This window comes from Globicephala melas, chromosome 1 (genome assembly GCF_963455315.2).
Source record: "Globicephala melas chromosome 1, mGloMel1.2, whole genome shotgun sequence".
Classification (NCBI taxonomy): Eukaryota; Metazoa; Chordata; class Mammalia; order Artiodactyla; family Delphinidae; genus Globicephala; species Globicephala melas.
The window spans coordinates 23,019,775-23,040,093 of record NC_083314.1 but is presented as its reverse complement, the minus strand read 5'-3'; the positions used below and the strand labels follow the sequence as shown (position 1 = coordinate 23,040,093).

General features: G+C 36.0%; 1 protein-coding gene across 1 annotated transcript in view; it reads left to right on the top strand.

Annotated features, from left to right (window-relative positions):
* LIN9 (lin-9 DREAM MuvB core complex component) overlaps positions 1–20,319 on the top strand; it is a 109,729-nt gene that overhangs the window by 64,903 nt on the left and 24,507 nt on the right. Inside the window, exons 8-11 of the mRNA XM_030868465.2 lie at positions 1,142–1,275; positions 2,887–3,006; positions 3,859–3,960; positions 7,756–7,836. Of these exons, the coding sequence (XP_030724325.1) occupies positions 1,142–1,275; positions 2,887–3,006; positions 3,859–3,960; positions 7,756–7,836 (437 nt within the window). The remainder of the gene's footprint in view (positions 1–1,141; positions 1,276–2,886; positions 3,007–3,858; positions 3,961–7,755; positions 7,837–20,319) is intronic.

Sequence of the window (20,319 nt, the reverse complement as noted above, 5' to 3'; positions counted from 1 at the left end):
TTCGATCCCTGGTTGGGGAACTAAGATCCCACATGGCACACACTATGGCCAAAAAAAATTAAAAAATAAATACTATTTTTGTGTGTATAAAATGTGTCACTTTGCCTAGTTTAATGCCTTAAATGCTACTGCTCTTATATTTTTCACTCACGCTGGATGTTTGCTTGGATTTTCCTTATGTTACTTCAGACTGGATTTAAATAGTGACACAAGAATTCATCTGTGTGAGGGATCCCCAAGACCACCCCCAGGTTTGGTTTGGTGATTCACTAGAAAGACTCAGAGTACTTGGCAAATAGTTGTACTCATGGCCATGGCTTATCTCAGAAAAGGATATAAAGCAAAATAAGCAAAGGGAAAAGTACGTGGAGCCAAAGTCCAGAGGAAAACAGGTGCAAGCTTCCAAGAGTCCCCTCCCTGTAGTGTCACACAAGACTTGCATAATTCCTTCAGCAGCAAGTTGTAGCAGCACTTGTGAAATGTTATCTACCAGGGAAACTCATTAGAAACTCAATGCCCAAAGTTTTTACAGGGGGCCGGTTACGTAGGCACCTTCTGCCCAACACATACAAGAATTGGAAAGCAGGTAACCACATTGTTTGCACAGCCTAGGCACAGTAAACCACTCTTTCTTAGTATGCGAACAATGGGAACACTCCCAAAATTCAAGTACCCAGAAGTCAACATTATAGGCAACCCTTTCTAAGGTTAGCAGTCTGAAACCTAGTAAATCTTTTCTGCATAGCACCCTTGTCTTTCTTTTCTTTTTTTTTTTCAGTTGAACTACTAGTGTTTCATTCATGAGTATAATGACCAAATTTATTGACTTTTTTTTTTTTTTTGGCAATTCGAGGTTTAAAGCAATGATATGATGTTAAAGTATTTTCCCCTTAGTTTAGTAGATATATGATTTCATTCATATGTCAAATTAGGGATCACCATTTATAGTTTTGTTTTCTGTTTCAAAAAATTTTTTTGTTGTTCCTTTAAGCCTAAAATAAAGTACATGCTTTTTTTGAAACTTTAATAGACAACAGTACTATACTTTCTCCACTTTGAATTACATGCTTGGAGCAGTTTTGTATGTAACAGTTTTTTGTATCTCCTAAATATCATAATGCCTTTTTGTTTCTTTTTTCAGCACGATTACGTGGTGTTCATGATGGTCTGTTCACTGGACAGATAGATGCTGTGGATACTCTTAATGCTACTTATAGAGTAACTTTTGATAGGGCAGGGCTTGGAACTCATACTATCCCTGACTATGAAGTTCTTGTAAGTATTGTTTCATAATACATGTGTTTTATGCCTATTAAATATGTGTTGTAGAGTTTTCTTAGGGGTTGTATTTATGATAGAATCAGAATTTCACGTCACAGAGGAAGAGATCTTTAGGGGTTTCCAGCCCTGCTTACTAGACTCCTGGAGCAGAACTAAAGTCTTCCACATTTTCCAGAAGCTAGCATCTGTCTACCTAATTTAGTGTGACACAACTGATCACTCTTGACTAACTAATCTTAGGGAATAAGCTACACAACACTTTCATTTCAGCTGTTGGTATAGTCCTCTTGCAAAATGACTTTAAAAGTATGTTAACATCTTGCACTTCAAAAAAAAAAAATATATATATATATATATATATATATTTTTTTTTTTTTTTTTTTTTTTTGCGGTACACGGGCCTCTCGCTGTTGTGGCCTCTCCCGCCGTGGAGCACAGGCTCCAGACACGCAGGCTCAGCGGCCATGGCTCACGGGCCCAGCTGCTCCGCAGCATGTGGGATCCTCCCGGACCGGGGCACGAACCCGTGTCCCCTGCATCGGCAGGCAGACTCTCAACCACTGCGCCACCAGGGAAGCCCCTAAAATATATATTTTTATATGTTCCTGTTTTATCCTCAGAGTATGCAGGGTGGTTGTTAATTACCCCCACTTTTTGCATGATGAAATTGAGACATAAGTATGTTGGGTAATTTATTCAAGGCTTTCAAGCTGGATTCTTGCCCTATTGAGACTGGAATCCACATCGTTTGAACTTCTGATATAGTCCATTAAACTACTGGACCATTATTTCATGATCATGCTTGATTTAGCAATGTCATGGAAATTATATACCTTTCTAATAAGTTAAAATATAAAGGATAAATATAACTCTAATAGTTTTTTTTTAATGAGTAATGAACTTTTTATAACAAAACTGTTTGCCTCTAAGCATTATGGAAATTAAATTGTTCACATTTAGCCTCCACTTTTTCCATTTCTTTGTTATAAACTTGATTTTTAAGGGTTGTGAACTTACAATTAAAAATCAAAATTACTTTATCTCCTTAGTGCAGAAATAGAAGAATCTTTTTTTTCTGATCTATACTTTTTAAAAAACTGTGACTCTCTGCTTATTGTAAGGGTTTCCTTATCAAATGTACTTTTAGAGAGGAGTAGGAGAGAAAGGAAATTTGGACTAAATGTAGAGCAAGGTATACCAGTCTTAGTTTTTTTCATTAAAGGAGGAAATCTTTAAACCTCCCATTTCAAAAAGAAAAATTACTTTTCTGTTTCATTAATGTAATTTCCTTTATGAGATCACCCAAACATTTCTTCCTGGCCAGATAAGAATTGCCTTTAATTACAGTGGGTAATTATTCAGATAGTCTTTAACACAGAGACAACCAAGGGTGGCCATAGATCACTTTCCTTTCTTTCAATAGATCACTTTCTTCTGTTTTATGAATTCAACCTCTTAGTAACAGAGTAGTATCCATACTCTGACTTAAGTTCTAGCCCTTTGATCTTTGTAGGTTAATATATTTTATGATAAAATAGAACTGTTATAAAGCTAAAATGATTGGTAAAGTTCTTCAAGTTTGGGGACTATTTTCTTTTCCCAAAGAGTAATGAGCCTCATGAGACGATGCCTATTGCTGCCTTTGGACAAAAACAGCGACCTTCTCGATTTTTTATGACTCCACCACGGTTACATTATACTCCTCCTCTCCAGTCACCAATTACGGTAAGTAATATTTTTTAGATGTCACCAGTAGTTTAAATGATTATTATGAATGTAAACTATGTTCTTATGAAATACACATCTATTACAATAACTTCAGGAGGTGCCCACATTATTTTGAGTTATCAGATATTAAATAAAAGGTTAATAAAGTAAATAAAATAGTTGCTTCAACTCTGGAAATATTTTCCTTTTTGTAGAATTTTTAATAGAGTAGTAATTATAATAGAATTTGTTCTTTATTTAAGAATAAGATACTTCCTTCCTACTGTATAGCACAGAGAACTATATTCAATATCCTGTGATAAACCGTAATGGAAAAGAATATGGAAAAAAAGTATATATATGCATAACTGAATCACTTTGCTGTACAGCAGAAATTAGCACAACATTGTAAATCAACTATACTTCAATAAAATAAATTTTTTAAAAAAAAGGATACTCTGGGACCTCCCTGGTGGCACAGTGGTTAAGAATCCACCTGCCAATGCAGGGGACGCAGGTTCGTTCCCTGGTCCGGGAAGATCCCACACGCCACGGAGCACCTAAGCCCGTGCATCACAACTACTGAGCCTGCGCTCTAGAGCTGGCAAGCCACAACTACTGAGCGCACGTGCCACAACTACTGAAGCCCGTGCACCTAGGGCCTGTGCTCCGCAGCAAGAGAAGCCACCACAATGAGAAGCCTGCACACCACAACGAAGAGCAACCCCCGCTCGCCGCAACTAGAGAAGGCTTGCACGCAGCAACGAAGACCCAACACAGCCAAAAATAAATAAATTAATTAATTAGTTAAAAAATAGATACTTCCTTTTGAAAAGTCAATGGTTAAATAATTCCCTTTTATTCCCACAGGATAATGACCCCTTATTAGGACAGTCACCTTGGAGAAGTAAAATTTCTGGCTCTGACACAGAAACGTTAGGTGGTTTTCCAGTAGAGTTCCTTATCCAAGTGGTAAGAATTGCTCTGAATATTTTGTTTATTTGTTAAAAAAAACTCAATGACTTTTGTGTTATTAAAGTTGAAAATTTTTCTAGGACCAAATATTTTTATACTTTTAAAAATCATTGTGTTAGTTTTAAGAACTCTGTTATTTTTCCAACAAGCTTGAAAATAAGTTATAATAGCAAAAAAAGACTTACAGATCTATTTTTGTTGGGCTTTTCTTGGGTTTGGTTCTTATTATTTTTCTGTGTTAAGGACTCTAACCTTCTAGTATATGCTCTGTGAAACTGAATGGTTAACTGTTCATAAATTGTATAAGTATAAAGGTTTTTATTTAGTAATCTCAGTGCATCCTGCCATTACCAGTCACCTCAGCAATTGTGATGTGTTGGCCAGCTCTCTGGTTAGGAGGAACTTTCTTTCTTTTCTGAGACTAGGAATAGCTTTTCATTTGCTAAGTACTTATTGATTAGGCACAAAGAAATCTAAGGCTAAATCGAAACAAGTATAGAATTATTATACAGAACAATTTTCTTGAATAGCCTGACTCTTAAGAATATAATGTGCTGTTGTTTTGAAAATTAGATTAAATAAATTATTTAGTTTGGTTTTTTATCAGTAATTTAATGTTTTATTTTCTTTTTATTTTCTTTTATTTAGTTTGAATCATAGTCTAATAATGTTTGATTTGTTTCTTTTCTTTTTGTTTGAAAAGAAAAACTACTTGGCTTGGGATAGAGTCTTTATAAATAAAAACGTTTATAGCGTAATCCATTAAAATCTTCACAGTGTTACCTTTTACAATTAATGTTATTTTGAGGAAAAGTCTTGTCATTTGTGTGTATGTGTATAGCATTTTTTATTCCTTACTTGTATGTTGTTAATTATCCTTGGAATACAGAATTACACCTTTTAACTTCCAAAGGTAGATAAGACACTTTTATATGAAAAGTTAAAAATATGAAAAGAGCCAAGGCTTATCATTTTCACACATAGGACACTTCTGTTGTAAAGAAATTCTTTCTTTTAAATAGTGGAAGTATAAACAGAGCTAATATGTCATATGTGGGCAAGTGTGTGTAGGGGGAGATGGGGGGAAGAACCAGGGGGTCAGGGAGTGGGAGAGAGGGGCTGGGGGAAGAGAGAGAGAGAGAGAGAGAGAGAGAGAGATCCATCGATACACCAGCAGAGGGAGTCAGAGGCTAAATACTAGTACGCTACTTCTAAAGTATTGATGTTTTTATTGATGCTTAGATGTTTGATTGCAGTGCTTAATTTTAACTTCAAAATCTATGTGTAAAAGCCTAGTTAAAACACTGCTTTCATTTTTTAAGCTATCTAGCTGATAAAAATAAAAGTCCTTTTATGTACTTGTCTTTTGTAATATGTAAAGTTTTATGAAACTCAGATTTGCTCTTGTTAATCTGTGAGATATGTTTTTGTCTTTTTCTATTACTGTTTTCTTTCTTATAACAAAATAAACATCATCATTTTTTTGCAAGTTTTATAATTCATAGTTTACAATGAATTTTCTTAGTGAGGAAACATTTTCTTTCCTGGGGTTAGGGATTTTGAGGAATCTAAAAGACTGATCCACTTCTTAGAGAGGACTCAGTTTTGAAAAGAATGAAAGGGAAACAGCATGATTTTCTATCAAAAACAAGCAAGAAGGGACTTCCCTGGTGGCGCAGTGGTTAAGAGTCCGCCTGCCAATGCAGGGGACACGGGTTCGAGCCGTGATCTGGGAAGATCCCACATGCCGCGGAGCAGCTAAGCCCGTGTGCCACAACTACTGAGCCTGTGGTCTAGAGCCCGTGAGCCACAACTACTGAGCCCGTGAGCCACAATTACTGAAGCCTGAGCACCTAGAGCCTGAGCTCCACAACAAAGAGAAGCTACCACAATGAGAAGCCCACACACTGCAACAATGAGTAGCCCGCTCACCACAACTAGAGAAAGCCCACGCACAGCAACGAAGACCCAAGGCAGCCAAAAATTAATTAATTAATTAATTTTTAAAAAAAGAAGAAACACAGAACTGAAAATGGGAGAGAGACTGTTGCCTTCATCCCATCTTTTATTGCTTCTAACTCTGAAGAATCATACAAATTTCCATAAAACCCCAACAACTAGAGACAGGGCACCAGTCCAGAGCTCTGGAGATACTAATGAGGGTCTGTGTGAATAAGTATGTAACATATCTCACCAGGCTCTCCCTCTGCCTATATCAACTTAGGTCAAGTTTTTAGATTTTTTTTAATTATCAAAAGTTTAATGCATATAAAATCAGACAGGGGACTTCTCTGGTGGCACAGTGGTTAAGAATCCACCTGTCAATGCAGGGTTCACGGGCTCAAGCCCTGGTCCAGGAAGATCCCACATGCCACAGAGCAGCTAAGCCTGTGCACCACAACTACTGAGCCTGTGCTCTAGAGCCCGTGAGCCACATCTGCTGAGCCCACGTGCCACAACTACTGAAGCCCGTGCACCTAGAGCCCGTGCTCCACAACTAGAGAAGCCACCGCAATGAGAAGCCTGTGCACCGCAACGAAGAGCAACCCCCACTCGCCACAGCTAGAGAAAGCCCGTGTGTAACAACAAAGACCCAACACAGAAATAAATAAAATTAATTAATTAATTAGAAAAGAAAAAAGCAGACAGTTGTATAATGCACCTCTAGGTAGCCATTATCTAGCTATAACAGTTATCAACAACTCCTGGCCAGTTCAGTTTCAGCTATACTCCCACCCACATTCTCTGTTTTGAGAAATCAGACGTCATATCATTTATCTGTAAATATTTCGTTATATACCTTTAAGTGGTAAGGGCCCTTTTTTTTTTAAGAGACATAACTATATTATCATTATTACATCTAAAAAGTTAACAAAAAAGTCTTAATATCGTCACATATCCAGTCAGCATTCCAGTTGTCTCTTAAATGTTGACTGTACTTTTTCCCCATTAACTTATTTGTTGAAGAAACTAGATTATTTGTCCATAGAGTCTCCCACAGTCTGGATTTTGCTGACTGAATCCTTGTGATAACATCCAACATATTCTTTTGTCTTTTATATTTCATGTAAATTGCTCATTGAATATAAAGGTTTGATTTGATTTGGGTTTTTTATTTGATTGGTGTACTTGTTTTTATGTGACTACTTTTATGTGTGGTTTTGTGTTCTAATAGGATACCCATATTATTTTATCTCTTTTTTTATATAATGTTGGCTGGTACTAATTATCACTGCGTAGGTCAATTCATTCATTAGGATTGCAAAATGGTGCTATTCTTGTTCTTTGTTTAGTAGCTGAAATAGTTCTATAAGGAAAAACTTCCCCTAATCTATTATTTGGTTACCTAATGGCATATAGTTTGTACAGTATAGGCAGGATAAATGCTTGACTCTTTGTCTTTGTTTTCCAGTTTATGAGTATGGTCACTAGTATTCTCCAACAATGGTTAATTTTGTTTAAGTATCAGTCTGAACTCATGGATTTTAATGTATTTGTGCTTCAGTTAACTGTAATTATTATTATGATTGGTCCACACATTGTTCCATATTGGACCAGTGAAAGCTTATTCAGGTTGACTCCTTAATCGTTTTGACGTATCCTGGTTACAGTGGATTTTAAAATATCTTCTTCTCAGCCAGTCTGACTTATAAAATAGTGTCTGTGCTATATTTATATTGAAACACTAAAATCTGCTAAAATATCTTGGTGAAAACTTAGAAATTTGACATCTACATGATATACTTAAGTGCCTGTGTTTATTCCAAAACATCTCTTCTTCATTGTCTGTAGACCAGATTATCAAAAATTCTCATGATTAAAAAGGAACATATCAAGAAATTAAGGGAAATGAACACAGAAGCAGAAAAACTGGTAAGGATATATTTTTTTCTTTGTTTGTTTGTCTCATTTTAAAATGGTGGGCAGCTTCTATATCTAAAGATTTTAAAATATTTTGTGGAAGAAAACCTTGAGATAAATGTTATTTTTAAATCCTGATTTGCTCTCGCTATCTCTTGTTATACTGAACATACGCTAAGTAAATTAGCAATGCAATACAGTTCATTACCCCAGACCTCCTTATGCCATTGAATAGGATTAATGGATATATATTAGGTTCTTTGACAGTTTGCGTGAGTGTAGAATTCCTAGCATTGGTGCCTCTGACTAAGGAAGTCATATTAGCAGAGGTTATTAAAAGTGATTCAGAATAAATAAATCAGGAAATACATAGGCTGGTATCTTCAGGTTATCTTGATGGAGCTTATATCCTATTTTATTAATCTAATGAGTACAAAAATATGAATCAATTTTATGCATAGGAGAGAATTATCAGAGTTTCTTAAAATGTAGAAAATACTAAGGAAGTTTTTTAATTGTATTGAAAGTCATAAGTTGCTTGTGGATTTATAGGATGGTGAATAGATTTTATCTCAAGTACCATCTCCAATTGATTGAAAATGGTTGCAAGGATGTATGAAAGTAAGAGAGAGCTCAGTGATTGGGCTTGGGGGCCAAGGGCTGTAGCTAATTACCAATGTCTGTCATGAATGCAGGAATAGGGAGTTGTCGTAACATTAGTCATCTCTTGTATGGAATGGTGTGAGGGGTAGGTGTGGGTAAATAGCTGGACAAGTAGTTACCTAACTGAATGAGGAACAATCCTTTTAGGATTATGGAATTTTTTAATCTGAACATGACTTTGAATTATCTAATTTGAACCCATCATTTTTATGGAATTGAAAACTGAAGACCAAAGATATCAAGGGATTTTGGACTAAGATTATGCTGCTATTTAGTAGTACAGGTACCAGAACAGGCTTCGTAGTTCCAGTTTAACTCATTTAGGCATGATATAAAATTAGTATTGTCAGATACACAGGCTATCAAAGATTGAAAAAAAATAGCCGTAACATATTGCCATTATATATCCTAAATGTAAAAATATTATGTGTTTGCTTCTTTCCTACTGGACTCTAATTCTTATCTTGGTTTCCATCAGTTCTACTTCTACCCTTTATTCTATGCCTTTTCAATGCTCCCCCACTACATTTCCTCTGATCATTTTATCATCTCTTCCACCTTGATGCATAATCAAATTATTTAACTTTCATATCACTAGCTAGGACTTTTCCCTGTATCTAGGTTTCACACCTTAAAGCACTGGACTTGCCTTAGCCTAGTTAGCGTTACGTACTTTTTAAAAAAGGCCTGTTTTGATGTTGGTTTGACTTCTTGGTATGTGGGATCTCTGTAGAAATCTAACTGGCTTGATAGGCTGTATAATTTATTTATGATTAGAAATAATTACCATTATAAAAATTGAAATACTGTAAAACTATTTAGTTTAGTATATGATATAAATATGTTTTTATGCTTAGCATATGGATTTCTTCTTCTATGCATATACTTTCATATGTTTTGTTTTTTGAAGTACAGTTGATTTACAGTTTTGTCTTAGTTTCAGGTATACAGCATATTGATTTAGTATTTTTGTCAGATTGTATTCCGTTATAGGTTATTACAAGATACTGGGCATAATTCCCAGTGCTATACAGTGTATTCTTGTTGCTTATCTACTTTTTATATGATAATTTGTATCTGTTAATCCCATGTCCCTAATTTATCCCTTTCTGCTTTCCTCTCCCCTTTGGTAACCCCTAGTTTATTTTCTATTTCTGTGAGTCTATTTCTGTTTTGCATACACATTCATTTGTATTGCATTTTAGATTCTACATATAAGTGATATTATACAGTATTTGTCTTCCTCTGTCTGACTTATTTCACTAAGCATAACATTCTCTAGGTCCATCCATGTTTCTGCAAATGGCTTTTTTTCATTGTTTTTTATGACCAACTAATACTCCATTTGTGGAGTATTTACATGCCCACCAATTTACATGCCCACCAACAGTGTATGAGGGTTCCCTTTTCTCCACATCCTCTCTAACATTTGTCTTTTGTAGACTTTTTGATGATAACTATTCTGACCGGTGTGATGTGATACCTCATTGTGGTTTTGATTTGCATTTCTCTAATAATTAGTGATGTTGAGCATCTTTTCACGTGCCTGTTAGCCAACTGCATGTCTTCTTTGGGAAAATGTCTATTCAGATTCTATGCCCACTTTTGGATTGAATTGTTTGCTTGGTTTTTTTTGATACTGAGTTGTATGAGCTGTTCATATATTTTGGATATGAACCCCTTGTCAGCCGCATCATTTGCCAATATTTTCTTCCATTCCATAGTTCGTCTTTTTCTTTTGTCAGTGGTTTCTTTTGCTATGCAAATCTTTAAGTTTAATTAGGCCCCATTTGTTTATTTTTGCTCTTATTTCTTTCACCTTAGGAGGCTGATCTAAGAAAATATTGCTACAATTTCTGTCAAAGAGTGCTCTGCCTCTGTTCTCTTCTAGGAGTGTTATGGTTTTGGGGCTTACATTTAAACTGTTTTGAGGGTTTGTTTTGTTTTGTTTTGTTTTGTTTTTGTGTATATGGTGTGAAAGGGAATGTTCTACTCTTACTGTTTTACATGTGGCTGTCCATTTTCCTAGCACCACTTGTTGAAGACACTGTCTTTTCTCCATTGTATAGGCTTACCTCTTTTGTCGTAGATTAATTTATCGCAGGTGCTTGGGTTTATTTCTGGACTGTATTCTGTTCCGTTGATCTATGTGTCTATTTTTGTGCCAATACCATGCAGTTCTGCTTACTATAGTTTAGTATAGTGTGACATCTGGGAGGGTTATACATCCAGCTTTGTTCCTTTTTCTCAGGATTGCTCTGGCAATTAAGGGTCTTTTGTGACTTCATATAAATTTTAGGATAATTTGTTCTAGTTCTGTGAAAAATGTCCTGGGTATTTTGATAGGGATTGCATTAAATCTATAGATTGATTTGGCTAATATGTCCATTTTAATAATGTTAATTCTTCCAACCCAGTAGCACGGAATATTTTTCCATTTCTTCGAATCATCTTCCTCAATGTTTTATAGTTTTCAGAGTATAGGTCTTTCACCTCCTTGGTGAAGTTTATTCCTAGAGTTTGTTTGTTTGTTTTTGGTGCAATTTTAAACAGGATTGTTTTTTACTTTCTGATATTTCATTATTAGTATATAGAACCGCAGCATATTTCTGTATATTAGTCTTGTATCCTGCAGCCTTTCTGAATTCATCTATTAGTTCTAATAGTTTTTGGGCCTGTACTTTAGGGTTCTCTATAGAGTATCATGTCATCTGCAGATAATGACAGTTTTAGCTCTTCACTTGCAATTTGTGTACCTTTTATTTCTTTTTGTTTTTGATTGCTGTGTCTAGGACTTCCAGTACTATTTCCTGAATTTAGCAGGAAGGCTTTCAGCATTTCACTTTTGAGTATTATGTTGGCTGTGGGTTTGTCATATATGTTGAGATTTGTTCCCTCTATACCCACTTTGATGAACATTTTTATCATGAATGGATGTTGAATTTCTCAAATGCATTTTCTGTGTCTGTTGAGATAATCATGTGATTTTCATTTTTTGTTTGTTTAAGTGGTATGTCACATTGGCTAATTTGCGTATGTTGAACCATCCTTGTGACCCTGGGATAAATCCAACTTGATCATGGTGTATGATCCATTTTATGCATCATTGGATTAGGTTTGCTTATATTTTGTTGAGGATTTTTGCATCTCTATTAAACAAAGATATTGGCCTGTAATTTTCCTTTTTTGTAGAGTCTTTGTGTGATTTTGGTATCAGGGTAATGGTGGGGCCTCATAAAATGAATTTGGGAGTGTTCCCCCCTCTTCAGGTTTTTGGAATAGTTTGAGAAGGATAGGTATAAGTTCTTCTTTACATGTTTGGTTGTCTGGTCCTGGACTTTTGTTTGCTGGGAGTATTTTAATTGTAGATTCAATTTCACTCCTAGTGATTAGTCTTCAAATTATCTGTTTCTTCTTGATTCAGTCTTGGCAAGCTGTATCTTTCTAGATATTTGTCTATGTCATCTAGGTTATCCAGTTTGTTGGCATATAACTATTCATAGTATTCTCTGTCATTTTGTTTGTTTGTTTCTCTGTAGTATTGTGTTTATTTGGGTCCTCTCTCTTTTCTTCTTAGTGAGAGCCTGGCTAAAGTTTATCAATTTTATTTGTCTTTATAAATAACCAGGTCTTGGTTTCATTGATCTTCTCTGTTGGTTTTTTGGTCTCTATTTTATTTATTCTCTCTGATCTTTTTTATTTCCTTCCTTCTGCTGACTTTGGACTTTGTTTTTCTTTTTCTAATTCTTTTAGGTGGTACGTTAGGTTGTTTATTTGAGATTTTTCTTATTCTTGAGGAAGGCCTATATCACTATGAACTTCTCTCTTAGAACTATTTTTGCTGTATCCCATAGATTTTGGAAAACTGTGTTTTCATCTTCATTTGTCCTGAGGTATTTTCTAATTTCCTTTTTGATTTCATCATTGACCCTTTTTTTTTTTTTAGTAGCATATTGTTTAGTCTCAGTGTGTTTGTTCTTTCCTGGTTTTCTTTCTGTAGTTCATTTATAGTTTCATACTGTTGTGCTTGGGAGAAATGCTTGATATAATTTCTATCCTCTTACATTTCTTGAGACTTGTTTTGTGACCTAGTATGTGATCTATCCTGGAGAACGTTCCATGTGCCCTTGAAAAGAATGTATATGTATTCTGCTATTTTTGGATGTTATTTCCTGTAGCTATCAATTAAGTCCAACTGGTCTAATGTGTCAATTAAGACTACTGTTTGCCTGTTGATTTTCTGTCTGGATTATCTGTCCATCGATGTAAATGGGGTGTTAAAGTCCCCTACTGTTATTATATTTTTGTCAATTTCTCCCTTTATGTCTGTTAATATTTGCTTTATATATTTAGATGCGCCTATATTAGGTGCATGTATGTTCACAAATGTTATATCCTGTCTTGTTTTGATCCCTTTATCATTATATAATGCCCTTTGCTACCTTTTGTTATAACCTTTGAAAGTCTATTTTGTCTGATATGAGTATTGCTACCCCTGCTTTCTTGTCATTTTTGTTTGCATGAAATATTTTTTTATCCACTCACTTTCAGTCTGTATGTGTATTTTACCCTGAAGTGAGTTTATTAGGCAGTTTATTGAAGGGTTTTGTTTTGTTTTGTTTTGTTTTGTTTGCGGTACGTGGGCCTCTCACTGTTGTGGCCTCTCCTGTTGCGGAGCACAGGCTCCGGATGCACAGGCTCAGCGGCCATGGCTCACAGGCCCAGCCACTCCACGGCATGTGGGATCCTCCCAGACCGGGACACGAACCCGCGTCCCCTGCATCGGCAGGCGGACTCTCAACCACTGCGCCACCAGGGAGGCCCGGGTTTTGTTTTTTTAATCCAGTCAGCCACGCTGTCTTTTGGAGAGTTTAGTCCGTTGGCATTTAAAGTAATTATTGATAAGTATGTACTCATTGCCATTTTAATCCTTGTTTTCCAGTTGTTTTTGTAGTTCTTCTTCATTCATTTCTTCTTTTTGTTTCTCCTGTACTGGCTTGATGATTTTCTTTTTTAGTATGCTTGAGTTCCTTTCTTTTTGGTTTTTGTGAATCTACTGTAGGTTTTTGATTTGTAGTTACAATGGGGTTCATATATGTTGACCTATAATTATGTCTACTTGCTTTAAACTGATAAACATTTAAGTTCAAACACATTCTGAAAAGTTCTACAGTTTTCACTCCCCTCCTTCATATACATATATATATATATATATCATATATATATATTTTTCCCCCACACACACACTGCACGGGTTGTGGGATCTTAGTACCCTGACCAGGGATCAAACCTGGGGCCCTGGCAGTGAGAGCACTGAGTCCTAACCACTGGACCACCAGGGAATTCCCCTTCATATGTTGTTTTTTGATGTCATATTTTACATTCATGCTTATCCCTTTACTGTTTATTGTAGTTATAGTTGCTTTTATAATTTCTTTTTTTTTAATCTAGATACTGTCTTATTTAAGTGATCTTCAATCCTTACTATTTGCCTTTTCTATTGGGATTTCCCCTTTCCTATAGACTGTTAACTTCTTTTCCATTTAGAGAAGACCCTCCAACATTTCTTTTGGGCTAGGTTTAGTAATGGTGAATTCTTTTAGTTTTTGCTTGTCTGAGAAGTTCTTTATCTCTCCTTCTATTCTAAATGATAATCTTGCTGGGTAGAGTGTCCTAGGTTGCAGGGTTTTCCCTGTTAGGACTGAATATATCATGCCACTCCCTTCTGGCCTTCAGAATTTCTGCAGAGAAATCAGTTGATAGGCTTTTAGACATTCCCTTATATATGACTCTGTTTTTCTCTTGCTGCCTTTAGAATTTTCTATTTATCTTTAACTTTTGCCATTTTAATTATGACATGTTTTGGTGTGGGTCTGTTCGGGTTCACCTCGTTTGGGGCCCTATGTGCTTCCTGTACCTGGATATCTGTTTACTTCTTTAGATTTGGGAAATTTCCAGCCGTAATTTCTTAAATACAGTTTCTCTCTATCTTCTCCTTCTGAAAACCCCATAATGTGAATGTTGGCACGTTTTATATTATCCCAAAGATCTCACATGTTGCTTTTGTTTTTTTTTGTTGTTTGTTTGTTTGTTTTTTGGTTTGTTTATTTTCATTTGTCTTTCTGTCTGCTGTTCTGATTGGGTGATTTCCATTATTCTGTCTTCCAGATCACTTATGTGTTCTTCTGTCATTTAGTCTGCTATTCATTGCTTCTAGAGTGCTTTTATCTCAGGAATTGAATGACCTATCTTTGATTGGGTCTTATTTATAGTTCCTAGTTCCTTGTTAAAATGATCTGTGCTTATAGATCATTTCTCTTAATTCAGTTAGCATTTTTATTACCAAATTTTTTTTTTTTTTTTGGCCACACCACACAAACTAAGATCCCATTCTTGCAGAATCTTAGTTCCCTTACCAGGGATCGAACCTGGGCCCCTGGCAGTGAGAACGCCAAGTTCTAACCACTGGACCGCCAGGGAATTCCCATATTACCAAATTGTTTAGTTCATTGTCTGATAGACTGATTATCTCTGTTTTATTATTTTTTTTTTCAGGGGTTTTCTCTTGCTTTTTCAATTGAGAGTAGTTCCTTTGCCTTTTCATTTTACTTTCTCTGTCTCTGTGAATTTGGGTGAAACGGTTATCTATTGTGGTCTTGAAGGGGTGTTTTTATGTGGGAGTGTCCCTTTGTAGACTGCATGTGCCCAGTGTCTTTGGTTTGAAGGCTAAATTTTATGTGGATGACAGCCACATCTTTCCTGAGGGTGTACTGGCCACTGTCACCTTGATAGGAAGTGTGACTGCTGTTGGAGGAGCTAAAGCCTGCATGCAGAGTGCGAGGCAGAACTTCCTCCCTGCTCAGTGGCCATTGCCACCCTGACAGGTCAGAGTCTGTTTCCGAGTTGCTTTGAAAATTATTTTCTAACAAAAATGAAATTATATCATTATATATTAACTTACCTCAGTCTCTTAAAATTTCTGTATTATACCATAATTTAAATAATCTATTAACTGATATTTATTTCCATGATTATACTAAAATACTGCTACAGTAAATGTCCTTGTCTATATAGTTTTGTGCATTTGTTTGTGTCTATTTGTAAGATAAATTCATGGAGTCAGATCTACCCACCACCAGTCCCTCCCATCAGGAAACTTGCACAAGCCTCTTAGATAGCCTCATCCACCAGAGGGCAGAGAGCAGAAGCAAGAAGAACTACAGTCCTGTAGCCTGTGGAACAAAAACCACATTCACAGAAAGATAGACAAGATGAAAAGGCAGAGGGCTATGTACCAGATGAAGGAACAAGCTAAAACCCCAGAAAAACAACTCAATGAAGTGGAGATAGGCAACCTTCCAGAAAAAGAATTCAGAATAATGACAGTGAAGAGGATCCAGGACCTCGGAAAAAGAATGGCGGCAAAGATAGAGAAGATGCAAGAAATGTTTAACGAAGACCTGGAAGAATTAAAGAACAAACAAACAGAGATGAACAATACAATAACTGAAATGAAAACTACACTAGAAGGAATCAACAGCAGAATAACTGAGGCAGAAGAACGGATAAGTGACCTGGAAGATAGAATGGTGGAATTCACTGCTGCAGAACAGAATAAAGAACAAAGAATGAAGAGAAATGAAGACAGCCTAAGAGACCTCTGGGACAACATTAAATGCACCAATATTTGCATTATAGGGGTCCCAGAAGGAGAAGAGAGAGAGAAAGGACCAGAGAAAATACTTGAAGAGATTATAGTCGAAAACTTCCCTAACAAGGGAAAGGAAATAGCCACCGAAGTCTGGGAAGCACAGAGAGTCCCATACAGGATAAACCCAAGGAGAAACACACCGAGACACATAGTAATCAAATTGGCAAAAGTTAAAGACAAAGAAAAATTATGGAAAGCAGCAAGGGAAAAATGACAAATAACATACAAGGGAACTCCCATAAGGTTAACAGCTGCTTTCTCAGCAGAAACTCTACAAGCCAGAAGGGAGTGGCATGGTATACTTAAAGTAATGAAAAGGAAGAACCTACAACCAAGATTACTCTACCATGCATGCAAGGATCTCATTCAGATTCGATGGAGAAATCTAAAGCTTTACAGACAAGCAAAAGCTAAGAGGATTCAGCACCACCAAACCAGGTCTACAACAAATGCTAAAGGAACTTCTCTAAGTGGGAAACACAAGAGAAGAAAAGGACCTACAAAAACAAACCCAGAACAATTAAGAAAATGGTCATAGGAACATACGTATGTATAATTATCTCAAACGTGAATGGATTAAATGCTCCAACCAAAAGACACAGGCTTGCTGAATGGATACAAAAACAAGACCCATATATATGCTGTGTACAAGAGACCCACTTCAGACCTAGGCACACATACAAACTGAAAGTGAGGGTATGGAAAAAGATATTCCATGCAAATGGAAATCAAAAGAAAGCTGGAGTAGCTATACTCATATCAGATAAAATAGACTTTAAAATAAAGAATGTTACAAGAGACAAGGAAAGACACTACATAATGATCAAGGGATCAATCCAAGAAGAAGATATAACAATTATAAATATATATGCACACAACATAGGAGCACCTCAATACATAAGGCAACTGCTAACCGCTATAAAAGAGGAAATCGACAGTAACACAATAATAGTGGGAGACTTTAACACCTCACTTAACACCAATGGACAGATCATCCAAAATGAAAATAAATAAGGAAACAGAAGCTTTAAGTGACACAATAGACCAGATAGATTTAATTGATATTTATAGGACATTCCATTCAAAGACAGCAGATTACACTTTCTTCTCAAGTGCGCACAGAGCATTCTCCAGGATAGATCACATCTTGGGTCACAAATCAAGCCTCAGTAAATTTAAGAAAATTGAAATCATATCAAGCATCTTTTCTGAACACAACGCTATGAGATCAGAAATCAATTACAGGGGAAAACACGTAAAAAACACAAATACATGGAGGATAAACAATATGTTACTAAACCAAGAGGTCACTGAAGAAATCAAAGAGGAAATCAAAGAATACCTAGAGACAAATGACAATGAAAACACGATGATCCAAAGCCTATGGGATGCAGCAAAAGCAGTTCTAAGAGGGAAGTTTATAGCTATACAAGCCTACCTCAAGAAACAAGAAAAATCTCAAATAAACAATCTAACCTTACACCTAAAGGAACTAGAGAAAGAAGACCAAACAAAACCCAAAGTTAGCAGAAGGAAAGAAATCATAAAGATCAGAGCAGAAATAAATGAAACAGAAACAAAGAAAACAGTAGTAAAGATCAATAAAACTAAAAGCTGGTTCTTTGAGAAGATAAACAAAATTGATAAACCATTAGCCAGACTCATCAAGAAAAAGAGGGAGAGGACTCAAATCAATAAAATTAGAAATGAAAAAGGAGAAGTTACAACAGACACTGCAGAAATACAAAGCATCCTAAGATACTACTGCAAGCGACTCTATGACAATAAAATGGGCAACCTGGAAGAAATGGACAAATTTTTAGAAAGGTATAACCTTCCAAGACTGAACCAGGAAGAAATAGAAAATATGAACAGACCAATTACAAGTAATGAAATTGAAACTGTGATTAAAAATCTTCCAACAAACAAAAGTCCAGGACCAGATGGCTTCACAGGTGAATTCTCTCAAACATTTAGAGAAGAGCTAACACCCATCCTTCTCAAACTCTTCCAAAAAATTGCAGAGGAAGGAACACTCCCAAACTCATTCTGTGAGGCCACCACCACCCTGATACCAAAACCAGACCAAGATACTACAAAAAAAGAAAATTACAGACCAATATCACTGATGAATATAGATGCAAAAATCCTCAACAAAATACTATCAAACAGAATCCAACAGCACATTAAAAGGATCATACACCATGATCAAGTGGGATTTATCCCGGGGATGCAAGGATTCTTCAATATACACAGATCAATCAATGTGATACACCATATTAACACACTGAAGAATAAAAATCATATGATCATCTCAATAGATGCAGAAAAAGCTTTTGACAAAATTCAACACCCATTTATGACAAAAACTCTCCAGAAAGTGGGCACAGAGGGAACCTACCTCAACATGATAAAGACCATATATGACAAACCCACAGCAAACATCATTCTCAAAGGTGAAAAACTGAAAGCATTTCTCTAAGATCAGGAACAAGACAAGGATGTCCACTCTCACCACTATTATTCAACATAGTTTTGGAAGTCCTAACCTTGGCAATCAGAGAAAAAAAAGAAATAAAAGGAATACAAATTGGAAAAGAAGAAGTAAAACTGTCAGTTTGCAGATGACATGATACTATACATGGAGAATCCTAAAGATGCCACCAGAAAACTACTAGAGCTAATCAATGAATTTGGTAAAGTTGCAGGATACAAAATTACTGCACAGAAATCTCTTACATTCCTATACACTAATGATGAAAAATCTGAAAGAGAAATTAAGGAAACACTCCCATTTATCACTGCAACAGAAAGAATAAAATACCTAGGAATAAACCTACCTAGGGAGACAAAAGACCTGTATTAGAAAACTATAAGACACTGATGAAAGAAATTAAAAATGATACCAACAGATGGAGAGATATACCATGTTCTTGGATTGGAAGAATCAATACTGTGAAAATGACTCTACTACCCAAAGCAATCTACAGATTCGATGCAATCCCTATCAAATTACCAATGGCATTTTTTACGGAACTACAACAAAAAATCTTAAAATTTGTATGGAAACACAGAATACCCCAAATAGCCAAAGCAGTCTTCAGGGGAAAAAACGGAGCTGGAGGAATCAGACTCCCTGGCTTCAGACTATACTACAAAGCTACAGTAATCGAGACAATATGGTACTGGCACAAAAACAGAAATATAGATCAATGGAACAAGATAGAAAGCCCAGAGATAAACCCACACCCCTATGGTCAACTAATCTATGAGAAAGGAGTCAAGGAACTACAGTGGAGAAGAGACAGTCTCTTCAATAAGTGGTGCTGGGAAAAGTGGATGGCTACATGTAAAAGAATGAAATTAGAATGCTCCCTAACACCATACACAAAAATAAACTCAAAATGGATTAGAGACCTAAATGTAAGACCAGACACTATAAAACTCTTAGAGGAAAACATAGGAAGAGCACTCTTTGACATAAATCACAGCAAGATCTTTTTTGATCCACCTCCTAGAGTAATGGAAATAAAAACAAAAATAAACAAATGGGACCTAATGAAACTTAAACGGTTTTGTCACAGCAAAGGAAACCATAAACAAGACGAAAAGACAACCCTCAGAATGGGAGAAAATATTTGCAAACGAATCAACGGACAAAGGATTAATCCCCAAAATATATAAACAGCTCATGCATCTCAATATTAAAAAAACAACCCAATCCAAAAATGGGCAGAAGACCTAAATAGACATTTCTCCAAAGAAGACCTACAGATGGCCACAAAGCCCATGAAAAGCTGCTCAACATCACTAATTATTAGAGAAATGCAAATCAAAACTACAATGAGGTATCACCTCACACCAGTTAGAATGGGCATCATCAGAAAATCTACAAACAACAAATGCTGGAGAGGGTGTGGAGAAAAGGGAACCCTCTTGCACTGTTGGTGGGAATGTAAATTGATACAGCCACTATGGAGAACAGTATGGAGGTTCCTTAAAGAACTAAAAATAGAATTATCATATGATCCAGCAATCCCACTACTGGACATATACCCAGAGAAAACCATAATTCAAAAAAACACATGCATCTCAGTGTTCATTGCAGCACTATTTACTAT